Source organism: Salmo salar, chromosome ssa12, assembly GCF_905237065.1.
Source record: "Salmo salar chromosome ssa12, Ssal_v3.1, whole genome shotgun sequence".
Lineage (NCBI taxonomy): Eukaryota > Metazoa > Chordata > Actinopteri > Salmoniformes > Salmonidae > Salmo > Salmo salar.
The window spans coordinates 35,141,325-35,164,362 of record NC_059453.1 but is presented as its reverse complement, the minus strand read 5'-3'; the positions used below and the strand labels follow the sequence as shown (position 1 = coordinate 35,164,362).

General features: G+C 40.8%; 1 protein-coding gene across 3 annotated transcripts in view; it reads left to right on the top strand.

Annotated features, from left to right (window-relative positions):
• LOC106564830 (complement C3) overlaps positions 1 to 23,038 on the top strand; it is a 54,980-nt gene that overhangs the window by 25,951 nt on the left and 5,991 nt on the right. For 2 of the 3 annotated variants that reach the window (XM_014131265.2, XM_045691300.1), the window contains 20 exons: positions 61 to 200; positions 430 to 642; positions 2,572 to 2,632; positions 2,866 to 2,952; positions 4,204 to 4,407; positions 5,096 to 5,171; positions 9,549 to 9,708; positions 10,971 to 11,072; positions 11,407 to 11,557; positions 11,739 to 11,902; positions 15,249 to 15,407; positions 15,712 to 15,771; positions 15,918 to 16,008; positions 16,234 to 16,282; positions 16,446 to 16,533; positions 20,131 to 20,220; positions 20,343 to 20,448; positions 20,776 to 20,865; positions 21,229 to 21,312; positions 22,952 to 23,035. In XM_014131265.2, the coding sequence (XP_013986740.2) occupies positions 61 to 200; positions 430 to 642; positions 2,572 to 2,632; positions 2,866 to 2,952; positions 4,204 to 4,407; positions 5,096 to 5,171; positions 9,549 to 9,708; positions 10,971 to 11,072; positions 11,407 to 11,557; positions 11,739 to 11,902; positions 15,249 to 15,407; positions 15,712 to 15,771; positions 15,918 to 16,008; positions 16,234 to 16,282; positions 16,446 to 16,533; positions 20,131 to 20,220; positions 20,343 to 20,448; positions 20,776 to 20,865; positions 21,229 to 21,312; positions 22,952 to 23,035 (2,259 nt within the window). Of the gene's footprint in view, positions 1 to 60; positions 201 to 429; positions 643 to 2,571; positions 2,633 to 2,865; positions 2,953 to 4,203; positions 4,408 to 5,095; positions 5,172 to 9,548; positions 9,709 to 10,970; positions 11,073 to 11,406; positions 11,558 to 11,738; positions 11,903 to 15,248; positions 15,408 to 15,711; positions 15,772 to 15,917; positions 16,009 to 16,233; positions 16,283 to 16,445; positions 16,534 to 16,678; positions 17,284 to 20,130; positions 20,221 to 20,342; positions 20,449 to 20,775; positions 20,866 to 21,228; positions 21,313 to 22,951; positions 23,036 to 23,038 lie in introns of those variants that run through there. The other variant, XM_045691301.1, reaches the window with a different exon arrangement.

Sequence of the window (23,038 nt, the reverse complement as noted above, 5' to 3'; positions counted from 1 at the left end):
CTATATTGGTGGCTACTCTTTCTACATCTTCCATCTTATGGCAACTCTCTTGCTCAATAGGAATCTGTGTGTCTGAACCCCTCACGCTAATTGTTTGGAAGAACTTCTTCCTTGATCTGAAGCTGCCCTACTCTGCCGTACGCAACGAGCAGCTGGAAATCAAAGCCATTCTTCATAACTACATGGAGAACGCTATAACCGTAAGCTTATTGTAATTTAAAGGCAGGCAGGCAACCCAGACCGTGTTGAGTTGAACCTGCAGATGCAGGTAGTATACAGAGTAAACTGCTAGATTGCCCAAATATTTCATTCTAAAATCAGCATGACCTCTTCTGTGCCTTATTATTATTATTATTATACCATTCAGTGTGGTACTTATCTGATTAGATGCACGGTGATGTGACTATCCCCTCTCCACCTTAATGGCAGGTCCGTGTAGAACTGAGGGAGACATCAGACGTGTGCAGCTCTGCCAGCAAGAAGGGGAGGTATATTGTTACTGTTGTGGTGGACCCCAGGTCCACACGAAGTGTCCCCTTTGTCATCATCCCCATGAAGCTGGGCCTCCATACCATCGAGGTGAAGGCCTCCGTCCGAGATTGGGGTGGACGCGACGGTGTTAAGAAGGAGCTACGTGTGGTGGTAAGGCAAACCGTCGCTTCTTAACAGATGTAACTACCCTGAGGATGATATGGAATTTATATATGAACATGTGCCGATCAGTGTGAATCTGATTGATTGAGTCTGAAATCCCAGTCCTCGAAAAATGAGGGCATCCATCTTACAATTATGCTAAGAGGTAAAACCTGGAAAGGAGTAGAAGGCGCTCAACCAATTTCAGATGAGGTGCCGCATAAAAAAAGAAACGGTCCAATTGTAACCAATAAGGGGGGGTTCTTTGGGCCAACATAGGGAAGGGGCCCTTGCCCTTCACAGAAACCTCCTGTAGTCAATGTAGCCATTTCCAAATGTCTAAGTTATTGAAACAAGGTTTTGACTTCTCATTTAGAATGTGACCTTTCCCAACCTATCCGAGGTGCAGGTTGGCTTTATTTGGTGCCATCCATGTAACCAACTACACTGTAAGAAGAACACTAAATAATTAGTGTTGCTAGAAAAAAGGAAGTTCACTTGTCACTGAAATCACTTGTCTTTATAATAAGATGGCAGAGTAGAAAGCTCCCAATATCTGACACAATGGGTCTGCCTGTCCAGGCCCTTGTGGATCTTCAGTTACGTGTAGAAGAGGGGGATGTTGGACATACAGGAATGCTCTCTCATCAGTGATTTACTGCTTCCACCAATGTCTCCTTTACCCCTTTTTCGTGATATCCAATTGGTAGTTACGATCTTGTCTCATCGCTGAAACTCCCCAATGGGCTGGGGAGAGGCGAAGGTCGAGTCATGCGTCCTCCGAAACATGAACTGCCAAGCCGTGCTGCTTCTTATTAACACACTGCTCGCTTAACCCGGAAGCCAGCCGCACCATTCAACTCATAACTGAGGTCAACTTGCAGGCACCTGGCCCGCCACAAGGAGATGCTAGAGCGCGATGAGCCAAGGAAAGACCTCCGGCCAAACCCTCCCCTAATCTGGACGGCACTGGGCCAATTGTGTGCTGCCCTATGGAGTTCCCAGCCGGCTGTAACACAGCCTGGGATCGAACCCAGACTGTAGAGGCACCTCAGCACTTCGATGCAGTGGCTTTGACCGCTCCGCCACTCGATAGGCACACCGATGTCTCCTTGTTCAGTTTGTTGTTGGTTGAGGTGGGGTCAGAGGACAATGGCCTGTATGAATTGAAGTCTGACAATTGTCTTTTGTATTCAACAATATAATTGCCAGTATCCATAATCACTGTCGCCCGCCCTGGTCCACTTGATGAAAATATTGAGTGTAGAATCTGCCTGTAGTTTGTTCAGGGACATATTTAGTTTTTTTGGTTTGTTTATTCTGCTCCCACCAGACTTTACCTCATCTTCAACAAGGTATTCATGGGTTTGAATTGAATCTCTTCAAGACAGGTGGAGTGGGTATCACTTGTGGGGGAAAAAAACACAATCTGGTAGTGCTGAACATTTTCTGGTCACTAGAAATGTTAGTCAATAATAGGTGTTTTGGAACAAAATATGAATCTTGATTAAGAAGGAAGATTTCAGCTGGTGTGAGGTGCTTTTGGAAGAGGTTGACTTTTGGCTCGTCTGGTGTTGTACTGGTGCGTCAAAACCTGTCAGCAAATACAGCGAGCTCTCCTTTAAAAATATACCTAATGGGACTCCTTGTACTAAGATCCGATGGTCCATGAGACCATTGTCCTCATTTTTGATACCAAAGTAATGTGGCGGTTCTTGAACCTTGTGGCATATGTTGAATCTCGAATCTTTGGTAACTGAAAAGCCCAGCTATTTTACTGTGATTCCAGACTATTCCCATAAGAAGTAGGCCTATTTGCTGTTAAAGTAAATACATTATCGCCCCTATTTGGATAACCTAGGCCACCAGGTGAATTATTGTAATTCAAGCAAAAAACATATATGTTGAGTTGATTAGTATTCATTCTAACAATGACAGGCTGAAGGGGTGCTGACAAGGCTTCAGGTGAAGAAAGTGGAACTGGATCCCGCCAAACACGGTGAGTGTATGGTAGCATATACAGATGTAGATAATCTATAGTTCCAGTGACAGTGCAACGAAGGGTAACACTGATGAGTATCATGATGGTTGATAATATACATTTTCCTCTCTTAATATGCAAGTCAAATTGTATGGCTCTACCTGTAGGTGAGATTGAATGGAAAAACTCGTAACAACTGTTTACATCATTTGCTCTCTCTGTCTTTGTCGCTGTCTTTCTCCGGTTAAAAGGGGGGACGGATACTGTGCTTGTTAGGAGTGGTGCACTGACTAACCAGGTTCCAAATACACCTGCCAGAACACACATAAGTGTGACAGGTGAGAAGGAATGATCTGACACACATGGACCATTTAGAAATGTACTACGAATACATGTTAACAACATTAGTTGAATAAGCTGGAGTTGCCCTAGGCTCACTAGCTTCATATTGGTTCACAAAGCTAGAGGACCACTGAGTAGCAAATGTATCTGCCATGGCTATTAAGATCATCAGTAGTCTATAGAATAAAACATTGTGTGGAGCTTCGGAAGCTTACACTATTAGAAAAAACGTTCTTCAGCCTCTGGGGAAAGGGTTCTAACCTGGAACCAAAAAGGGTTATTTTATGGTGACAGCCGAAGAACCCTTTTAGGTTCTAGATAGCGCCTTTTTTTATGAGAGTGTAGTGTAGGGATAAGTCGAGATCAGTAATAATGCTGTTGTAGTGTAGGGATAAGTTGAGATCAGTAATAATGCTGTTGTAGTGTAGGGATAAGTCGAGATCAGTAATAATGCTGTTGTAGTGTAGGGATAAGTCGAGATCAGTAATAATGCTGTTGTAGTGTGGGGATAAGTCGAGATCAGTAATAATGCTGTTGTAGTGTAGGGATACGTTGAGATCTGTAATAATGTTGTTGTGGTATAGGGATAAGTCGAGATCAGTAATAATGCTGTTGTAGTGTAGGGATAAGTTGAGATCTGTAATAATGCTGTTGTGGTGTAGGGATAAGTCGAGATCAGTAATAATGCTGTTGTGGTGTAGGGATAGGTCGAGATCAGTAATAATGCTGTTGTAGTGTAGGGATAAGTTGAGATCAGTAATAATGCTGTTGTAGTGAAGGGATAAGCTGAAATCAGTAATAATGCTGTTGTGGTGTAGGGATAAGTCGAGATCAGTAATAATGCTGTTGTGGTGTAGGGATAAGTCGAGATCAGTAATAATGCTGTTGTAGTGTAGGGATAAGTTGAGATCAGTAATAATGCTGTTGTAGTGAAGGGATAAGTTGAAATCAGTAATAATGCTGTTGTAGTGTAGGGATAAGTCCAGATCTGTAATAATGCTGTTGTAGTGTAGGGATAAGTTGAGATCTGTAATAATGCTGTTGTAGTGTAATTCTATTAGATCCATGGTATTCTTTATAGGTTAAGTTAAATAAAGGTAAAAAAATTAATAAAATAAACTGTCTTTGTCATGTTGTCACTGACCATTGACTAAGTCATATTCCAGTTATTATTATGTTTAATTGTATGCATTTATAATGTTTTAACGTCTGCATTTATATATGTTTTACTATCTGCATCTTTTCAGGTGAGCAGTTGGCCAGCACGATAGAGGCAGCTATCAGTGGTTCACCCCTGGGCGACCTCCTTAGACAACCTGGTGGCTGTGGGGAGCAGAACATGATAGGCATGACTTTACCTCTCATTGCCACACATTACCTGGACAAGACCAAACAGTGGGATACGGTGGGATTAGAACGCAGAAATCAAGCAGTCAACTACATTCAAAGAGGTGAGAAAGTTATGAATTCCACATTTTAGTTTTGCATTTACAGTTGCACGTCTCCCAGAGAGGATGGCATTGATTGGAAGTAAACACATTATAGTTATGCTATAGGCCTAATATTACAGTGCAGTTTTAACAAGTCATGTTTTTGTTTCTCACATTTAATTTGGTTAACAACCACACAAAAAGCAATAGTTTGATTTTTGACATTTTTTTTTTTCTGCTTGAACAGATCAGGGGTGGATTTCCTAGCCTTTGCAGCGAATTTGGTTCTTTATCTTTCGACAATCAGTGATGTAGGAGTAAATTAAAATGGGTGGGTAAATGCTGATCGTCGTTCGGGATGAGTAACGCTCCCTATATTTTCAAAATAAGTGTGTTTACTTCCACTACACAACTATCGACAACCCAGACTGAACGCTACTCGTACAAAAGAAAATTGCTTCATTTGTTGACTTTTGTTTGTAAACGCACAGAAGATTGCCCGTTAAACATAGATTTGTATCATTGTTACTCTCTCGCTGCTTTGTGATTGAGTTGTGGAGTGAAATAACATAGCATGTTAGCTACAAAGGCTTTGGGAAACTCACCACACTGCCTGTGGTGTTATCAGTACAAGTTTTTTCTTATCAGCACAAGGCCAATCAGCTTTGATTATCTTCATGGTTCATGGTTTTCTTTTGTTATTATCAAGGTTATGATCAGCAACTGGCCTATCGGAAAAACGATGGATCATATGCTGCCTTTGATCATGAGCGTAGTGGTACCTGGTGAGCTACACCTTCCCCCACTCCCTCTCAATACCAGGGACACAACATTAGATGTACATCATATAGGCCTAGGTCTACTGTATGTTAAAGCAACAGTCTGCAATTGGTGCGTCCATTTTTTCAACGAAATGAATGACATTGCCATTGATTCTTCAAGAATTTAACAGCTGTTTTACCCCATTAGAACCCAAAATATAAGCAAATTTTTACTAAAATGTTTGTAAAAAATGTTTACTGTTTTTGATCTCATGAATGGTCAGTCCTTGCATCCACTGTATGTAACGCCATTTGGGTCTTTGCGTGTCAAAAAGATAGACGTCAAATAACACTATTTGACGTGTCAAATAACACGATGACGAGGATGTCGATTAACTCCGCACCTTTCTGATTCAGAGGGGCTGGGTTAAATGTGGCAGACACATTTCAGTTGAATGCGTTCAGTTGTACAACTGACTAGGTATCCCCCTTTCCTTTTCCCTTTCATAACTCTGTCTGCGAATTTGAGAGTGGTCAGTCCTTGCATCCCTCAGCTGTTTACCAAAATAAGTAACAGGGCAGCCGTTTTATTATTTTTCTAATTACATACTGCATCTTTAACTGAATTGTACAGTACCCCCCTGAATTATTGACACCCTAGGTAAATATGAACAAAAAAGGATGTGAAAAAATGTCATTTTTGTTCATCAGATTGATTTTATACTCTAAATATCATATGACTATAACCTCAAATTGTTAAACATCTAAAATTGTAAAAAAACAAATTGTCGTCAAGAAATTATTATTATATTCAAAAACATGCGTGTCACCATTATTGGCAGCCCTAGAAATTCTTATGAACATGAAGTTAATCTGAGTCTTTGGGAACTCTTAAGTGGTCCATGAATTCCTGTTTCACTGGGGTATGAATATGAGGTGACACCAGGCTAAACTCCCTTAGTCATCCATCAACATGGGAAAGGCCAGAGTACACATAAATTAAATGAGACAAAAGGTTGTTGACCTTAACAAATCAGGCAATGTCTATGAAATAGATAGCTAAATGCCTGAAAATACCCATCTCCTCTATTAGAGCAATAATTAAGAAATGTAAAACAACTGGATCTGTGATGAACCTGCCTGGAAGAGGATGCAAGTGTATTTTGCCCCCACGCACAGTGAGAAAGATAGTTCAAGTGGCACAACAATCTCCAAAGATCACAGTTGGAGAATTGGAGAAGTTGGTTTCATCTTGGGGTCACCAAGTCTCCAAAACTACAATTAGATGCCACCTTCATGCCAACAAATTATTTGTAAGAGTTGCCAGAAGAACACCACTGCTGTCACCAAACCACACATTTAAGCACCTGGAGTTTGCTAAATGTCATTTGTACCACATTTGATTGGAACCCTGGTGCTATGGTCAGACGAGAGTAAAATAGAGCTTTTTGGCAACAAACACCAGAGGTGGGTTTGGTGTAAAAAGAGCCATGGTCATGCAGAAAATAACCTAATCCCCACTGTGAAGTATAGTGGTGGATCTGTGATGTGAGACTGTTTGACTTCCAAAGGCCCTGGGAACCTTGTTAGGAGACATGGCATCATGGACTCCATCAAGTACCAGGAGATTTTAGTCCAAAACTTGTCTGCCTCTGCCAGGAGTCTAAAACTTGGTCGTCATTGGGTCTTCCAGCAGGACAACGATCCAAAGCATACCTCCAAATCCACACAAAAATGGTTCACTGACCATAGAATTAAGCTTTTGCAATGGCCATCCCAGTCCCCTGACCTAAACCCCATTGAAAACCTGTGCGGTGAGCTGAAGAGGAGAGTCCACAAGTGAAGACCAAGGACTCTGAAGGATCTGGAGAGTTTTTCTATGGAGAAATGGTCTCAAATCCCGTCCTATGTGTTCACCCACCTCATCAAACATTGTAGAAGATGACTCAGAGCTGTTATCTTGGCAAAGGAAGGGTGCACAAAGGACTAAATGCAGCGGTGCCAATAATTGCGACATGCATGTTTTTGAATAAAAGTATTATTTCTTGATGATTTATTGATTTTAGATTTTTTTTTTTAACTCAGTTAAATGTTTGAGTCATATGATATTTTGGTGTAAGATTAAGCTGATAAACAACTAAGACAATGTTCGCAGCCTTTTTGGTTCATATTTACCTAGGGTGCCAATAATTCAGGAGGGCACTCTATATGTTGACTTAAGACAATAAGACCTCATAATGGTGAGAAAAAACCAGAAGCAGCTTACACTTTGAAGAATCCACTTTAAGGAATCACAAATTAAGGCAATTTACAGTGCCTTCAGAAAGTCTTCATACCCCATGACGTATTCCCCATTTTTTTTGTTACAGCCTGGATTTAAAATTGATTAAAAAAAATAACAAAATCTCACCCATATACACATATACACCCCATAGTGAATTGTTTTATTTTTCTTATTTTAACACATTTATTGAAAATGAAATACTGAAATATCTAATTTACATAAGTATTCATAACCCTGAGTCAAATCTTGCCATAGATTTTCAAGCAGATTTAAGTAAAAACTTTAACTCGGCCACTCAGGAACATTCACTGTCTTCTTGGTAAGTAACTCCAGTGTAGATTTGGCCTTGTGTTTTAGGATATTGTCCTGCTGAAAAGTGATCTCCCAGTGTCTGATGGAAAGCAGACTGAACCATGTTTACCTCTAGGATTTTGCCTGTGCTTAGCTTAATTCTGTTTCTATTTTATCCTGAAAAACTCCCCAGTCTTTAACGACTACAAGCATACCTTTAACAAGATGCAGCCACCACTATGCTTGAAAATATGGAGAGTGGTACTCAGTATGTGTTGCATTGGATTTGTCCCAAAAACAACACTTTGTATTCAGGACACCTTAGAGGCTGCGGCCCTATGTACATAGACTTGAAATCACTGGCCAAAATCACTGGCCAAATTCACTGGCCAAATTAAATGTATTTATAAAGCCCTTTTTACATCAGCAGATGTCATAAAGTGCTTATACAGAAACCCTAGCCTAACACCCCAAACAGCAAGCAATGCACATGTACTGTAGAAGCACGGTGGCTAGGAAGGCTAGATTGTTCTTCAAGATGTTCAAACATTCATAGATGACCAGCAGGGTCAAATAATAATCACAGCGGTTGTAGAGGGTGCAACAGGTCAGCACCATAGGGTGTAAATGTCAGTTGGCTTTTCATAGCCGAGCATTCAGAGGTAGAGAGAGAGAGACGAAAAAAAACAGGTCCTGACACATAGACTATTGCAGCATAAATACTGGAGGCTGAGACGGGGAGTTGTGGACACTGTGGCCCCGTCCGACGATACCCCCGGACAGAGCCAACCAAGCAGGATATAACCCCACCCCCTTTGCCAAAGCACAGCCCCCACACCACTAGAGGGATATCAACAGACCACCAACTTACTACCCTGAGATAAGGCTGAGTATACTGTAGCCCACGAAGATCTTCTCCACAGCACAAGCCCAAGGGGGTGCAAAACCGGACAGGAAGATCACGGCACTAGTAAGCCAGTGACTCAGCCCCTGTAATAGGGTCAGAGGCAGAGAATCCGAGTGGATAGAGGGGAGCCGACCAGGCAGAGAACGCAAGGGTGGTTCGTCACTCCAGTGCCTTGCCGTTCACCTTCACACTCCTGGGCCAGACTACACTCAATCATAGGACCTACTGAAGAGATGAGTCTTCAATAAAGACTTAAAGGTTGAGATCGAGTCTGTGTCTCTCACATGGGTAGGCAGACCATTCCATAAAAATGGAGCTCTATAGGAGAAAGCCCTGCCTCCAACTGTTTTCTTAGAAATTCTAGGGACAATTAGGAGGCCTGCGTCTTGTGACCATAGCGTACATGTAGGTATGTATGGCAGGACCAAATCGGATGGGATAGGTAGTAGCAAGTCTCCCGAGTGGCGCAGCGGTCTAAGGCACTGTATCTCAGTGCAAGAGGCGTCACTACAGTCCCTGGTTTGATTCCCGGCTGTATCACATCTGTCCGTGATTGGCAGTCCCATCATGCAGCGCACAATTTGTCCAGTGTTGTCCGGGTTTGGCCGGGGTAGGCAGTCATTGTAAATAAGAATCCATGTAATGTTTTGTAGGTCAGCAGAAAAACATTGACCTCATTGACTAAAGATGTTTCAACTTTCCGTTTTTTATTCATTTGTAAAAAAAAAAAGAAAAAAGAAAAAGTAAAACATAATTCCACTTTGACGATATGGGTTATTGTGTGTAGACAAGTGACCCCCCCCCCATGAAAAAAGTCAAGGGGTGTGAATACTTTCTGAAGGCACTGTACAAGTTGACATTTCATTCATGGCAGGGTAAATGATACCTAACTGTACCTAAATATCATCCTTCCATCTAGGTTAACAGCTTATGTTGTTAAGGTATTTGCCATGTCAAAGTCGTTAATCGATATTTCGGAAGATGTGCTGTGCAGTGGAGTCAAGTGGCTTGTCATGGAAAGACAGCAGCCCAATGGCATTTTCGAGGAAACTGGCAAACTCCTACATCCCACCATGATGGTACTGTTTGTGTTGCTGACAGAAATATAGTTAAATACATTTATTAAACTATTTAATATTTCATTTATTTAATTGTATTTATCATATTATTTTGCTAAACTGATTTATCTAAAACAAATACATCTCACTCCTACCCTTGACAATATTTACATTACCATTTTCTTACAGGAATTAGCCTATCTCTTATGTTCAGAGTATCCATGTAAATGTAACAAGAATTATAAAAGAAATACTGAACAAAATATAAACACAAATGCAAGAATTTAAAAGATTTTACTGAGTTAGAGTTCATATAAGGAATCATATAAGGAATCTTCAACGGCTGTGTGAAGTTGCTGGATATTGGCGGGAACTGGAACACGCTGCCATACACGTCGATCCAGAGCATCCCAAACTTGCTCAATCGGTGACATTTCTGGTATGCAGGCCATGGAAGAACTGGGACATTTTCAGCTTTCAGGAATTGTGTACAGAATCTTGCAACATGGGGCCGTGCTTTATCATGCTGAAACATAAGGTGATGGTGGCGGATGAAGGGCACGGCAATGGGCCTCAGGATCTCGTCATGGTATCTCTGTGCACTTAAATTGCCATTGATAAAATGCAATTGTGTTCGTTGTCCGTAGCTTATGCCTGCCCATACCATAACCACCATGGGGCACTCTGTTCACAATGTTGACATCAGCAATCCGCTCGCCCACATGACGCAATAGACAACCGGTTGGACGTACTGACAAATTCTCTAAAACAAAGTTGGAGGCAGCTTATGGTAGAGAAATTAACATTCAAGTCTCCGATGGCCATTCCTGCAGTCAGCATGCCAATGGTATGCTGACTCAAAAAAGATCTGTGGCATTGTGTTGTGTGACAAAACTGCACATTTTAGTGGCCTTATATTGTCCCCATCACAAGGTGCACCTGTGTAATGATCATGCTGTTTAATCAGCTTCTTGATATGCCACACCTGTCAGGTGGATTATCTTGGCGAAGGAGAAATGCTCACTAACAGGAATGTAAAATCTGCGCACAAAATTTGAGAGAAATAAGCTTTTTGTGTGTATGAAACATTTCTGGGATCTTTTATTTCAGCTCATGAAACATGGGACCAACACTTTACATGTTGCCTTTATATTTTTGTTCAGTGTATTTCTCAGTTTTATCTTGAGTTTTTGAGTCTCTAAAATATTGAGAACGTAAAATATTAAACAAAAAACCCATATACCAACTTAGATATGGTCATTTCTGTCTGTGCCTATCTACAGGGAGATGTACTGGGGAAAGACGTGGATGACACCTTGACAGCATTTGTGCTCATAACCATGCAGGAAGCACACACAATTTGCGAAAATTACGATGGTATCAGTGTAAGTGGAATTTACACATTCTCATGTCTTCCTATTACTTCTCTCATACCCATGTTTTCTATGGCCATGCATAGTCAAATAACAAAGGCATTGAGTAGTTTTTGAATGCCTTTTAGGATAGGGTCCGGTGTGGCTCAGTTGGTACAGCATGGTGTTTGTAATGCCAGAGTTGTGGGTTTGATTCCCACGGGGGACCAGTAAGGAGAAAAAGAAATGTGTGAAATGTATGCATTCACTACTGTAAGTCGCTCTAGATAAGAGCGTCTGCTAAATGACAAAAATGTAAAATGATACTTAAAGAAGTTAGCAATTGCCTCTCTTCCTCTCTCTCCAGAACCTGCCAGAGAGCATTAAAAAGGCTAGGCAATACCTAGAATTTCGGAATCAACACCTGACCAACCCTTATTCAGTGGCTATGACCTCATACGCCCTGGCTTTCAAGGGCCAGCTCAACAAGTCTATCCTATTCAAACACTCATCTACAGGTGACAGTATAAATCCTCCTTTATAGTAGGAAATATTGAGTAATTGAACCCTATGATGGACAGTGTTATGTAGCCTAAGCCCGGTACTCTGCATCAAAAAGCTACATTTTGCAAGTGTAGCAGATGTTTTTGTACATTTTGGTTTTGTTAATAATAAATAATGTTTGTGTTTCCCCCACAGACCGGACCCACTGGCCTGTTTCAGAGAATCACCTTCTCACACTGGAGGCCACAGCTTACGCCCTGTTGGCCCTGGTGAAGGCCGGTGCCTTTGAGGAAGCTGGTCCCATCGTCAGGTGGCTCAAAAGCCAGGGTTTTCAAAGAGGAGGTGACTCATCCACTCAGGTACAGCCAGACCCATGTAACACGTAACATCAAGCATCCAACAAGGGCAAACAGGCTGGCTAACTAACCTTGGCTAAGACGGGCTAATGTCCATACATCGTTTGAAACAGGCTGCTTCGGGGTCATGCAACATTTTAATTCAATATAAGGAAATATCCTGTGTGGGGATGCATCATGTTATAGAAATCTGCATTTAGGATACAACACTCAAGAGCCACATACATCGAGGTCTAAAATGATTGACACCCTTGATAAAGCTGAGCAATAATGACTGTAAAATAAATAATTCAAATACTGAGTTATATTGTGCTCTCAAAATGTTTTGGAAATTACATTATTTTATACTAATACAATTGCTCAGAGAAATCGCCTAGGATAGGGGGCGCTACAGCGCGTTTTGGAAAAAATCTGTGCCCATTTTAAACGGCCTCCTACTCAAACTCAGAAGCTAGGATATGCATATAATTAATAGCTGTGGATAGAAAACACCCTAAAGTTTCTAAAACTGTTTGAATGGTGTCTGTGAGTATAACAGAACTCATATGGCAGTCAAAACCCCGAGACAGATCGTAGCAGGAAGTGGAATTCTGAATTGCGGACTCAAATTCATCGCTTTGTCTATAAATCACACTGTGAGCTATGGTTCATTGAGCACTATTGCTTCCACTAGATGTCCCCAGTCATTACAAAGTGGTTTGAGTCTCCTACTGTGAAAACTGACTGAATGACAGTCTATGGAACGTGGTCACATGCGGAGGGCCATCACCATTATGACGCCGGCGCCCCTGGCTACCCCCACCTTTCGAAACGTTTTGCAAGACAATGCAACCGTCCCCCTTGAATGCTATTGGATCTGTGGTCGAAAAAGGCCCGAAAGATTTATGTTATACAACGTTTGACATGTTTGAACGAACCTAAATAAGAAAAAAATCCATTTTAGTAAGAGAGGTGTCCCGCGCACGACGGTACTTTTGGTTGAGCCTTCAGAACGCGCTAACAAGAACAAGCTATTGGGACATAAAGAGTAACTTTTTCGAACGAAAATACATTTGTTGTGGACCTGGGATTCCTGGAAGTGCATTCTGATGAAGATAATCAAAGGTAAGGAAATATTTTCAAAAATATACAAGACTAGATTTGATATGCGATTGTTCCAAGATGGCGCTGAACTGTAACGGTAGCCTATTATTCTGAGTATCGCATCCCCTTTTATCGCAAAGTGTGATTACCCAGTAAAGTAAATTTTTTAATCTGGCATTGCAGGTGCTTTCAAGAGATGCTAATCTATAAATCTTAGAATGACAATATTACATTTTAAAAATGTTTTCGAATAGTAATTTAGTAAATTGTAGCGCTGTTTGACCGGATGCATTTGAGGGAAAATAGTTAGTCAACGTCACGCGCCGATGTAAAATGCTGTTTTTATATATAAATATGAACTTTATCGAACAAAAGAATGCATGTATTGTGTAACATGATGTCCTAGGAGTGTCATCTGATGAAGATTGTCAAAGGTTAGTGCTGCATTTAGCTGTTTTTTGGTTATTTGTGATGCATGTGGTTGGTCGGAAAATGGCTATGTGGCTACTTTTACGATACACTCCTCTAACATAATCTAATGTTTTGCTTTTGCTGTAAAGCCTTTTTGAAATCGGACAACGTGGGTCGATTCAACATAGTCCTATATTTGAAAAGAAAAAAATATAAAATGTTGTTATGCTAATGGCGATAGGATTTTTCGCTGGATTTCCGTCCCGCATACGGGACGAGCCCGTCAAGAGGTTTTAAGTATGAATTTTTTTCTCGAAAAGGCAAGGGTCAAAATTATTGGAAAGGTAGGGGTCAAAACGGGAGGTTAGCATGTCTTGGGGGTATGATCTTAGACCCTTTGTAACTTTCTTACTCATTGTCATTCATGATTCATCCAGGATTATCCGTAATCATGGTAGCGTCCCCATTAATGTAGAAGTGTTTAGAAACATATTCTATTATTATTTACAATAAAAGTAACTCCAAAATAACACAATACATTATTTACCATTCATTTCTATTAGGCACAAAATAATCTGAAACACAACCAAAACTAACTGAAAATGGTTCCAACAAGTTTGTAGTGTACTAGGAATATGGGACCAAATACTAAACTTTATTTATAAGAATCTTTAGGGGTGTCAATAATTTTGACCCCTACCTTTTTCAGAAAATGAAGTACTACTTATAAAAAAATATATATCTTTCTCTGAGCAATTCTATTATACTCAACAAAAAATATAAATGCAACATGCAACAATTTAAAGGATTTTACTGAGTTACAGTTCACAGAAGGAAATCACTCAATTGAAATCAAATCAAATGTATTTATATAGCCCTTCTTACATCAGCTGATATCTCAAAGTGCTGTACAGAAACCCAGCCTAAAACCCCAAACAGCAAGCAATGCAGGTGTAGAAGCACGGTGGCTAGGAAAAACTCCCTAGAAAGGCCAAAACCTAGGAAGAAACCTAGAGAGGAACCAGGCTACGAGGGGTGGCCAGTCCTCTTCTGGCTGTGCCGGGTGGAGATTATAACAGAACATGGCCAAGATGTTCAAATGTTCATTAATGACCAGCATGGTCAAATAATAATAATCACAGTAGTTGTCGAGGGTGCAACAAGTCAGCACCTCAAGAGTAAATGTCAGTTGGCTTTTCATAGCCGATCATTGAGAGTATCTCTACCGCTCCTGCTGTCTCTAGAGAGTTGAAAACAGCAGGTCTGGGACAGGTAGCACGTCCGGTGAACAGGTCAGGGTTCCATAGCTGCAGGCAGAACAGTTGAAACTGGAGCAGCAGCACAGCCAGGTGGACTGGGGACAGCAAGGAGTCATCATGTCAGGTAGTCCTGAGGCATGGTCCTAGGGCTCAGGTCCTCTGAGAGAGAGAAAGAAAGAAAGAGAGAAAGAGAGAATTAGAGAGAGCGTACTTAAATTCACACAGGACACTGGATAAGACAGGAGAAATACTCCAGATATAATAGACTGACCCTAGCCCCCCGACACATAAACTACTGCAGCATAAATACTGGAGGCTGAGACAGGAGGGGTCAGGAGACACTGTGGCCCCATCCGATGATACCCCCGGACAGGGCCAAACAGGAAGGATATAACCCCACCCACTTCATTAGGCCTTAATCTATCGATTTTACATGACTGGGATTTTTTTTCGGGATACAAATAGCTCAGTATTTGAGTTATTTATTTTATACATCATTATTGCTAATCTTTATCAAGGGTATCATTAATTTCGGACCCATCTGTATACAGGCTTGGTACACTTTCAACCCCCTCCTTCTGTTTCTTCCAAAACAGTCCACTATCATGGTGTTCCAGGCTGTGGCAGAGTACATGACGAAAGCAGGAAAAGTTAAAGCCATTGATCTGAATGTGGACATTGATATCTCAGGGAGAACTAATGTCATCAAGTGGTCATTTAGCAAGAGTACCGCCTTACTCACACGCACCGACAAGGTAAGGACGTATGCACACATAAGCCTCTTTGTAACACATAAGAAGTGCAAACCTATTGTCCATGATCCTAGAACACAGTCTAGCCAAACTTTTGGGTCACTCGAATCACATTTCTCAGTCAGAATGTTGTGGTGTGAACATGGTTCCCTGAGGAAAGGAACAAGGCAACCTGCATCACAGAGGGGGAAGGAGAAATGTATGTTAGAGAAAGTTAATTAAGAGAATAGTTGATCATAGTGAGAGACGGAGGAAGGCTATTTTGTCTGTTAGGCAGGTCTTAAATGAAAGTTTGTATTCTGTATAGGTCCAGCTGCAAGAGAACTTCACAGTAACTGCCAAAGGAACCGGTCAGGGGGTATTATTGGTAAGAAGGAGGGGGGGTTAAATTGCACTGGATTTAAATTAGCCTAATTAGTGTGTGAAGACTTTTGATTGATAACATAAAGATAACAATTAGTACCCGAGGATAACCAAGTAACACCAACCCTTTCCTTGCCTATCCATGTAAAGGTTACAACCTTATACTATGCCATACCCAAGGAGAAGAACCAAGACTGCAAAACCTTTGTGCTTGATGTGGAACTAATAAAGCAGGCTACAGGTAGGCTACTTGTCATGGCTATTATATTTAAACTTGTTTCCACTCAACAGTGATAACTGATGTTTTGTTTGTTTTGTTTTATTCATTGAAATGTGGAAAAGAGCTACTAGTGGCAGATTTAAGTTTGGTGGTTGTTGATATCTGCATGACTGAAGTGGCCCCACTGTGTATGATGATGTCATTTTGCTAAATCTACCTTCAAAATGACATCTCTTGTCTTTAAAGTTGCACTCAACGGAGCTAAAGAGACATATATGCTCCACATTGACGTGTTGTAAGTAAAAGAAAAACCTGATTACTCGGGCTATACTGTATTCACCATCATACTTTGTCTTAGGCCAATATTATTGTTAGATTTTATTCTTATCCAGTGAGGAAAAGGAAACACAGTACATGCAAAAAATGAAATCAGATAAAATATCCTATTGTCTCCTAAGGTTTAAAGCTGACAGAAATGCCACCATGACCATTTTAGACATCAGCTTGCTGACTGGCTTTGTAGTTGACATTGAGGATCTGAAACAGGTGAGTTATCAATGTTGATATAGCAGATGGCTTATGGTGCATTGCTACTGCCTTTCTGAGACCTAGAAGTACTGTTGCCCGGGCATGGATCCAGAAAACGTATTGTCATGTACTGGGTCATTAGTATTGACTGTGCTTCTTGCAGATGGCTTCGACTCCAGGTATTCTAGAAGGTTTCTCCAGGACGCCTGGATTCATTGGATGTCAGAGAGGGATCACAGTGCTCCTTTTGGCTGGACAATTTCTGTGATACATACATAGCAAAACAGCTTGCAGATATGCTATTTTAATTTGATCACTCCATTGTTGCAGAGAAATGCAAATTGTACTGTTTTTGAGGTTTAAAAAGGCTTCTGAAGTTTCCACAAATCAGACTTGATTTGCCCTAAAGAAAAATGTATCAAACCCTACAAAAATGTTCAGTAGTTATAATCCACATGATAATTCAAATTTTTTGTTGCTGCAGAACTATCTTTCTGCTGTGAGAAACATGATCAAATTAAGATAGCAGATCTGTATGTACTCTTATCCTTAATAGTCTTTCATTGGCCTAATTGTAATATTTTCCTGTAAAATTAATTAGGTCTATACTTGCAAACATTTAAAAAGAGTTTTAGTTTAAGATTAAGCATCAGCCAATTAAAATCGTTAATTCTTATGGATAGCCCCCTTTTTTTTCAATTTTCACCTAAAATGACATCCACAAATCTAACTGCCTGTAGCTCAGGCCCTGAAGCAAGGATATGCATATTCTTGGTACCATTTGAAAGGAAACACTTTGACGTTTGTGGAAATGTGAATTGAATGTAGGAGAATATAACACAATAGATCTGGTAGAAGAAAATACAAAGAATTTTTTTTTATTTTTTTTTCTACCACCATCTTTGAAATGCAACAGAGGTCCAAAATCTAGCCATCACTCTGGTTGTAATTCCGATGGTGTCCACAAGAGCGCAGCAGTGTATGTGCAAAGTTTCAGACTGAAGTATGAGCAAGCTACATGACATTTAGTGTGAAGTCACCCAGGTACATTTGGGAAAATCATGAAGGACACATTTACATTACATTTTTCTGCAAGAATATCGTCAAATCTGTATACTTGGACTTTGATTTAGCTTTTCCAGTATTAGTAGCCATATTGTAAGTTCAACATTTGCAAAACACCCAGTTTTCATAACTTCATAACTCTCCATATTCTTGCAATTTTGAGGCTTGCTGTCGCACAAGGTTAGCAGCAAAATTGTGCAACAGATACAGGGTTTCCGCATACCCCCGTAAAGCCCAGCTCATTGGCTATCTAGATAGCTTTGTTTGACCCCGATTGGTGCATTTGACAAAGTTACAGTCAATCAAGTGAAGACCGCCCGTGTCATCGGGCCGCCATGAAGGTGTCACTCTCTGACCAAATTTGGTGTCCTATAGGATATACTACACTCCTAATGATATAGTGAAGTCTGGTTACGTTCTAGGATCTCTGAGGAATAAATACGAATGTAATTTGACTGGTTGAAAAAACGTTTAGGGTTAGATTTTCACAGATTCCTTTCTTTGCAAATTGAACAAGTGGAAATACAAAATCGATTGTGCATGCTATATGGACCTTTTTAGGATATGAAAAATGATTTTATCTAATGAAACTTCATGTTATCTCTTGGACCCTTGGGATGATAAATCAGAGCAAGATTTCAGAATGTAAGTAGACGTTTCACCGTCAGAGGTGATTTTATCAAATCTGTCGCGGTGAAAAAAGTGTTTGTTGTTTTGAGCTCTCCTTAAACAATAGCATGGTATTTTTTCGCAGTAATAGCTACTGTAAATTGAACAGTGCAGTTATATTAACAAGAATTTAAGCTTTCAGCCGATATAAGACACTTATATGTTCCGACATTTGTTGTTTCTCTAAAATCTGAGATCATGACACACGGAGCTTCATGATTAAAATTGTCCCGTTGATGGAATGCCTATCCCTAATTAACGTAGTTGCACTTGATCAAAGGCTACATGTTAGCTGTTTCCATTACATAACCTGGCAAATGTAGCTCTATGCTAACCTCACTATGTGAACATGATTATATCCGGTTAAAATTCCATATTAGGCAATTAAAATTGGCGATGTAGTTGGACGTGATAGAATACTTTTCCTTAACAGCAGTCAAACGGCAAAATCTGCTAATCAGTTACTAAAACGCGCACCAAATTTGTGGATGATTAGCTCACCTGGTGAGGTTAGCATAGGGCTAACGTATGCCAGGTTATCTGATGGGACCAGCTACAATGTACCGTTCTATCATGTTACACTACGTCAACGATTTTAATTGGCTGGTGCTTAAACTTAACCTTGAATTGAAACTTTTCTGAATGTTCTCAAGTATGGTCCTACATATTTCCATTTCACACAATATGAACATGTTGCTGTTCATACAGATGAGAGGAGGCTGGTGGGAGGAGCTATAGTAGGACGGGCTCATTGTAATGGCTGGAATGGACTCAATGGAACTGAGTCAAACACATCAAACATATGGAAACCACATGTTTGACACCGTTCTAATTACTCAATTCCAGTACCCGTCCTCCTATAGCTCCTCCCACCAGCCTCCTCTGATACAGATAGAAATAACTGAGTGTGGCAGAATATGGACAAAATGCATAAAACTGTTAAACATTACATTCAGTGTCACCAGATTATATAAACCATTAAATAGTTTCTATAGTCTTCTGCAACCAGACTGTCTGCACTAAAGTCCCTTTGTAGCAGTTAAGTACCTTACTCTTTTAGTTTTCCATTAAAATAGGCAAAAAGAAGGAAAAAGTGTTTGCATTTAAGCAACAACAAAAAAATCCAGAGAAATAATTTTGCTAGGACTGTGAGAGTGGTCAGACAGTCCTAGCAAAACTAGCTGTTATTATTGGCTGAGAGGTCATGCAAAACCTGATTACAGGGTGCTGTTTTTACCAGCAACAATCAGGAATAACACAGATCAATTTGTTTCACACGTTTACAATGTTAGTTTCATCAGCTGTTGCGCAATAGAATACAAAACACAGGCAAAACAGAATTTTGACTGCACTGGGCCTCACACATGTGATTACACCTTTGGCGGAATTGTTACTGAGGATATTATAGACATGTTTTTTATATACATGATTTTACATACCTGTAGTCGTCGATAACTGGACACAAAAGTTACTGTGTTCGCAGTTCTGGTGCATTCTTTATTCTGAAGAATCTCAGCCAGAACTTCTTCCATCACTACTACCGCCACAGCGTAACAGCGCCATCTATTGGATTGATAGTAGAACTACAGCTACTGCTTGTCGGAGATAAATGCGACATTAATTAGACAGCTTAACTTTTGGTTTAAAAAATATCAAAAGCGTGTCTCTTTTTCTAGTGTCTAATTTTTCAACCCATTACAACTGCTTAAATGCCGTACTGATGTAGTTATGGCAATACCCTTAAACCTTCAGGCTGCATGAACACACAGCATTGCCTAAGTACACAGTTTTTCTTCATTTTCCGATTATTTTTTTTAATTTTTTTGGATAATACCATAAACATTAGTGGTTCAAAGTTCACTCTTGTGTTTCTGCTTGCAGTTGTCAACCGGGACGGAAAGGTACATTCAGAAGTTTGAAATGGACAAAAAGTTGTCTGAGAGGGGCTCCCTCATCATCTATCTTGACCAGGTATCTGTTTGTGACATGCCACGCTGGTATTGAAATGGCTTTCTTCTTCTCAGTGGCATGTATACAATGACGTAACTTAATTTTATTGTTCAACTTTCACTATATCTCCGGTATCCTTTAAGGTTTCTAATAAACTGGCAGACAAGGTGGCGTTCAGAATACACAAGGTACAAGATGTAGGTCTGCTTCAACCTGTTGGGGTCACCGTTTATGAATACTATGCTCAAGGTATGCTTTATTTTTAGAGGGGATATGAATCAGACCTGGTTTAAATAGAATTCACATTACTTTAAAAATACTTAACCTGTGCTTGATTCAGCTTGCCTGGTGGAATGGAACAAATGGAATAGTCCCAAAAGTATAAACCCTGCCCATCTGGCATTCCAGGCAGGCTCAATCAAACACTCAAAGTATTTGAAAAAAAACATATACTATTAGAACCCAGGTCTGATATAAGCACAGACACTCACATGTGCCTCATAGACTACAATGCATTCACTAGAAATGCCAACGCACAGAAGAAATTGTCTTGAATAGGGACTTTTGTCATTTTAGAGAACCGCTGTGTGAAGTTCTACCACCCAATGAAGAAGGATGGAACCCTGAACAGGCTTTGTCAGGATGATGTGTGTCGTTGTGCTGAAGGTACCACGCCTCGGTGGCCAAATTGCTGCCAAAAAGTAGTTGCCGTTATAGGATCAGCTTACCCTACTCTGATTATTTTACCATCATCCATTCAATGTTCAGGAAAATCCTAAATATCATGTTCCATTTTCACATGGAATGATCATTTTGCCTGTACAATAATATGTTAATGTAGCCTGCGTAACAGTCTGTTTTTGCCATCATTCCACTCCAGAGTACAAGCAGTGGAATGTTCGCACAAAACAGGTTCTGAATTTCAGCCTAATGTTAATATACTGAATGCCAAAGTAATACTGTCCCCACTATATAGATTGGCTGGTTACTTTGACATTTTCATACTCACACATGACCTTTCTTTCATAGAGAGCTGTAGCTTCCAGAAGAAACATGGAGACGTGAGTGAAGTGAAATTGTTGGACAAAGCCTGCGAAGCTGGAATGGATTATGGTAAGTCTCTAGTCTTTTGAGACAGACAATTGTGTTCAGTAGTATGGCACAACGATGCAAAGTGCTTTGCAATGGAACATTTGTGTTTTCTCCCTACTGGACACAACTCAGGTAATTATTAAAGTGAACAAAATTCTAAACTCAGCAAAAAAAGAAACGTCCCTTTTTCAGGACCCTGTCTTTCAAAGATAATTCATAAAAATCCAAATAACTTCACAGATCTTCATTGTAAAGGGTTTAAACACTGTTTCCCATGCTTGTTCAATGAACCATAAACAATTAATGAACATGCACCTTTGGAACAGTCGTTAAGACACTATCAGCTTACAGACGGTAGGCAATTAAGGTCACAGTTATGAAAACTTAGGACACTAAAGAGGCCTTTAGTGTCCAAAAGAAAGATGCCCAGGGTCTCTGCTCATCTGTGTGAACGTGCCTTAGGCATGCTACAAGGAGGCATGAGGACTGCAGATGTGGCCAGGGCAATAAATTGCAATGTCCGTACTGTGAGACACCTAAGAAAGCGCTACAGGGAGACGGACAGCTGATCGTCCTCGCAGTGGCAGACCACGTGTAGCAACACCTGCACAGGATCGGTACATCCGAACATCACACCTGCAGGACAAGTACAGGATGGCGACAACAACTGCCCGAGTTACACCAGGAATGGACAATCCCTCCATCAGTGCTCAGACTGTCCGCAATAAGCAGAGAGAGGCTGGACTGAGGGCTTGTAGGCCTGTTGTAAGGCAGATATCACCGGCAACAACTTCGCCTATGGGCACAAATCCACTGTCGCTGGACCAGTCAGGACTGGAAAAAAGTGCTCTTCACTGATGAGTCGTGGTTTTGTCTCACCAGGGGTGATGGTTGGATTCGCGTTTATCGTCGAAGGAATGAGCGTTACACTGAGGCCTGTACTCTGGAGTGGGATCGATTTGGAGGTGGAGGGTCCGTCAGTGTGTGGGGCGGTGTGTCACAGCATCATCGGACTGAGCTTGTTGTCATTGCAGGCAATCTCAATGCTGTGCATTACAGGGAAGACATCCTCCTCCCTCATGTGGTACCCTTCCTGCAGGCTCATCCTGACATGACCCTCCAGCATGACAATGCCACCAGCCATACTGCTTGTTCTGTGTGTGATTTCCTGCAAGATAGTAATGTCAGTGTTCTGCCATGGCCAGCGAAGAGCCCGGCTCTCAATCCCATTGAGCACGTCTGGGACCTGTTGGATCGGAGGGTGAGGGCTAGGGCCATTCCCTCCAGAAATGTCCAGCAACTTGCAGGTGCCTTGGTGGAAGAGTGGGGTAACATCTCACAGCAAGAACTGGCAAATCTGGTGCAGTCCATGAGGAGGAGATGCACTGCAGTACTTAATGCAGCTGGTGGCCACACCAGATGCTGACTGTTACTTTTGATTTTGACCCCCCCTTTGTTCAGGGACACATTATTCAATTTCTGTTAGTCACATGTCTGTGGAACTTGTTCAGTTTATGTCTCAGTTGTTGAATCTTGTTATGCTCATACAAATATTTACACATGTTAAGTTTGCTGAAAATAAACGCAGTTGACAGTGAGGACGTTTCTTTTTTTGCTGAGTTTATGTTTACATATTCATATGACTGTCTTTTTTTTACAGTTTTCAAAGCCTCCTTGGTTAATGCAACACTGGAGTCCTCCACCGATACTTACCTAATGGAATTAAAAATGATTATCAAAGAAGGTA